At 58.7% G+C, this 2,366-nt stretch overlaps 1 protein-coding gene across 1 annotated transcript in view; it reads left to right on the top strand.

Moving 5' to 3' along the window:
* Positions 1–1,069: 1,069 nt before the first annotated feature.
* Positions 1,070–2,366, top strand: part of MNAT1 (MNAT1 component of CDK activating kinase) — a 119,994-nt gene continuing 118,697 nt past the window's right edge. Inside the window, exon 1 of the mRNA XM_074543957.1 lies at positions 1,070–1,226. Within this exon, the coding sequence (XP_074400058.1) occupies positions 1,138–1,226 (89 nt within the window). The 5' untranslated portion in view covers positions 1,070–1,137. The remainder of the gene's footprint in view (positions 1,227–2,366) is intronic.

Raw genomic sequence — 2,366 nt, 5'->3', positions numbered from 1 at the left:
CCCTTCCTCCCTCCCCCCCCCCACCACGTTCCCTTCTCCTCCTCTCCCCCCTTCCTATCTCTCTCCTCCTCCTGCTCTAGCCGATCAGGTTTCCCCCGGCCCCGCGGTGACCATCCGGGATCGCTGCTGTATCCCGGCCGCGCTCCGCCGCTCCCCCCGCCGCAACTCCCGCACCCGCCGCAAGACTATGTGGCCCCGCCCACCTCTGCTCCGGCCGCGCCCGCCCATTGGCTGCGCCGCGCCGGGAGGGCGGGGCTACGGCGTCTCCATGGCAACCGTCAATCAAGCGGCCGCGCTCCTCTCTCTGCTCCCCCCCCCTCTCATCCCCACCTGGAGCCCCCGGGGAGCGGCGGCTCCGTCACCTGCGGCTTTCCCTGGGAGGGAAAGGGTTAAATCGCTCCCGGTGCTGTCTGCTGTCCTTACTGGGGGTGAGGGAGTTTTGCTGTGTCCGCTTCTGGGCCCCTCACTTCAAGAAAGTCATTGAAGTGCTGGAGCGAGTCCAGAGAAGGGTAGCGGAGCTGGGAAGAGTCTGGAGCACGAGTGCTATGGGGAGCGCTTGAGGGAGCTGGGGGTGTTTCTTCTGGAGAAAAGGAGACTCGGGGTGACTTTATCGCTGTCTGTGACTCTCTGAAAGGAGGAGTAACCAGGTGGGGGTCGGGCTTTGCTCCCGGGCTACCAGCGGCAGGACGAGAGGACAGAGTCTTAGTGGAGGTTTAGGTTGGACACTAGGAGGAATTTCTCCTTAGAAAGAGTGATTAAACGTTGGAATGGGCTGTCCAGGGAGGCGATGGAGTTACCATCCCTGGAGGCGTTTAAGGATAGACTGGACGTGGCACTTAATGCCACGGTCCGCTTGACACGCTGGTCTTCCCCGAAGTGATTGATTCCGTGCTTCCTCTTGGTTAGTCAGGAGCAGGTGTTCCGCGTCTCCCGCTGTTACACCCGGAGCTCTGGGGCCCGGACAGCCCCGGCGCTGCCCCCAGGCTCCTTCCCGCTCGGGCGGGCGGTGTCGGTGCCGGGCCCGGGTGGCGCACGGAACGCGCGGGGCGGCGCCGGGCGGCGGCGGGGCCGTTTGGCAGCGGCACCGGAAGGCGGAAGGCGCGGCGGGAGGAGGGAGGGGAGCGGGAGGAGGCGGCCATGGACGACTTGGGCTGCCCGCGGTGCAAGACCACCAAGTACCGCAACCCCTCCCTGAAGCTAATGGTGAACGTCTGCGGGCACACGCTGTGAGTGGCGCCGGGCTCCGGGGGCAGCGGGGCGGTGGGGCCTGGGGGAAGGAAGGGGTCTCTCCCCCGGCCGGCCCGGGGGTGGCGGCGGCACCGGCTGTGCCAGAGCCGAGCGGCGCTTGCGGGGCGGCTCCGGGCCGGTCAGGCCGCCTTTCCTGCCCCGGAGGGTCTGTGCCAGCCCGGACAGGCTCCGGTGTGGGTCTGGCTGCCCTCGGTGCGTTCTGTGCGGTGAAATTGCCGGGAGGGACCCGCGGGACGCGGCGGGAGCTTGGGACACGCTCCTGTCCCGCTCCGCTGCCAGGCTGCGGCGTGAGAAACGGGGAAAAATACATTTCCCATGGAGTGAAACATTTATTGTTTAAAACTGTGCTGGAGTAGTAAAGAAAAAAGTGTTTTGTGGTGTTATTATGATGTGTTAATTGTGCTGAATGAAGAGTGCTTTCCTGAAGGTTTGGTGCTGGTTTGAATGTTGGAAAATGCTCTTGCGAAGCTGCGCTGATGGTAGTCTTAACTCATTCGTGTTTTTTTTTTTTTTTTTTTTTCTTTTTTCCCAAGACCAGTCATTACTTTTTTCCCTTTTCTCCCAAAACTCAGCTCTTAGATAGTACCCATCACTGGCTATTGCTGATTGTAGTCACAGATAGTCTGAACTCATTCACTTTCGGATCTGGAGACCATCCTTAGTTAGTGTGAAAGTTTGAAAGGCTGTACTCTAAATTCTTTCTGGATGTACACCATACAAGTCCAGTGCTGCAGTAGCAGCCCTTTAATATATTTTTTATTTTTGTCTTGTCATCTTTCCTGTGATGTGCATGTTTTTAAACCACGTGTGAACTACATTGAAAAGATGCAGCCTGAGAGCTTTTGCTTGCCTTGGCACATTGCTGTAAGCGAACAGGATGAAGGAAGCCAATTACAAAAAATGATTTATCTTGTTGTCTTAGGAAAAAAGTGTTAATTTTCATTCTGTTCCCTGCTCCTGTTCCCTTCCCTTGCCGTGGAGGTGTGGTGGTGTGGCAGAGGTGGCCTCGGCAGTGTCCCTTTGGTGGCAGCAGTGCCGGAGTTCCAGAGCAGCAGCTCCGCTTTAAAGCAATGCCTCGATCTTGCATTGACCGAGGATCAGAGCAATGATCAAAGCGG

The sequence above is a fragment of the Zonotrichia albicollis genome, chromosome 6, assembly GCF_047830755.1.
Source record: "Zonotrichia albicollis isolate bZonAlb1 chromosome 6, bZonAlb1.hap1, whole genome shotgun sequence".
NCBI classification, from domain to species: Eukaryota; Metazoa; Chordata; class Aves; order Passeriformes; family Passerellidae; genus Zonotrichia; species Zonotrichia albicollis.
The sequence above is the reverse complement of the archived record's forward strand: the minus strand, read 5'-3'. Positions and strand labels throughout refer to the sequence as shown.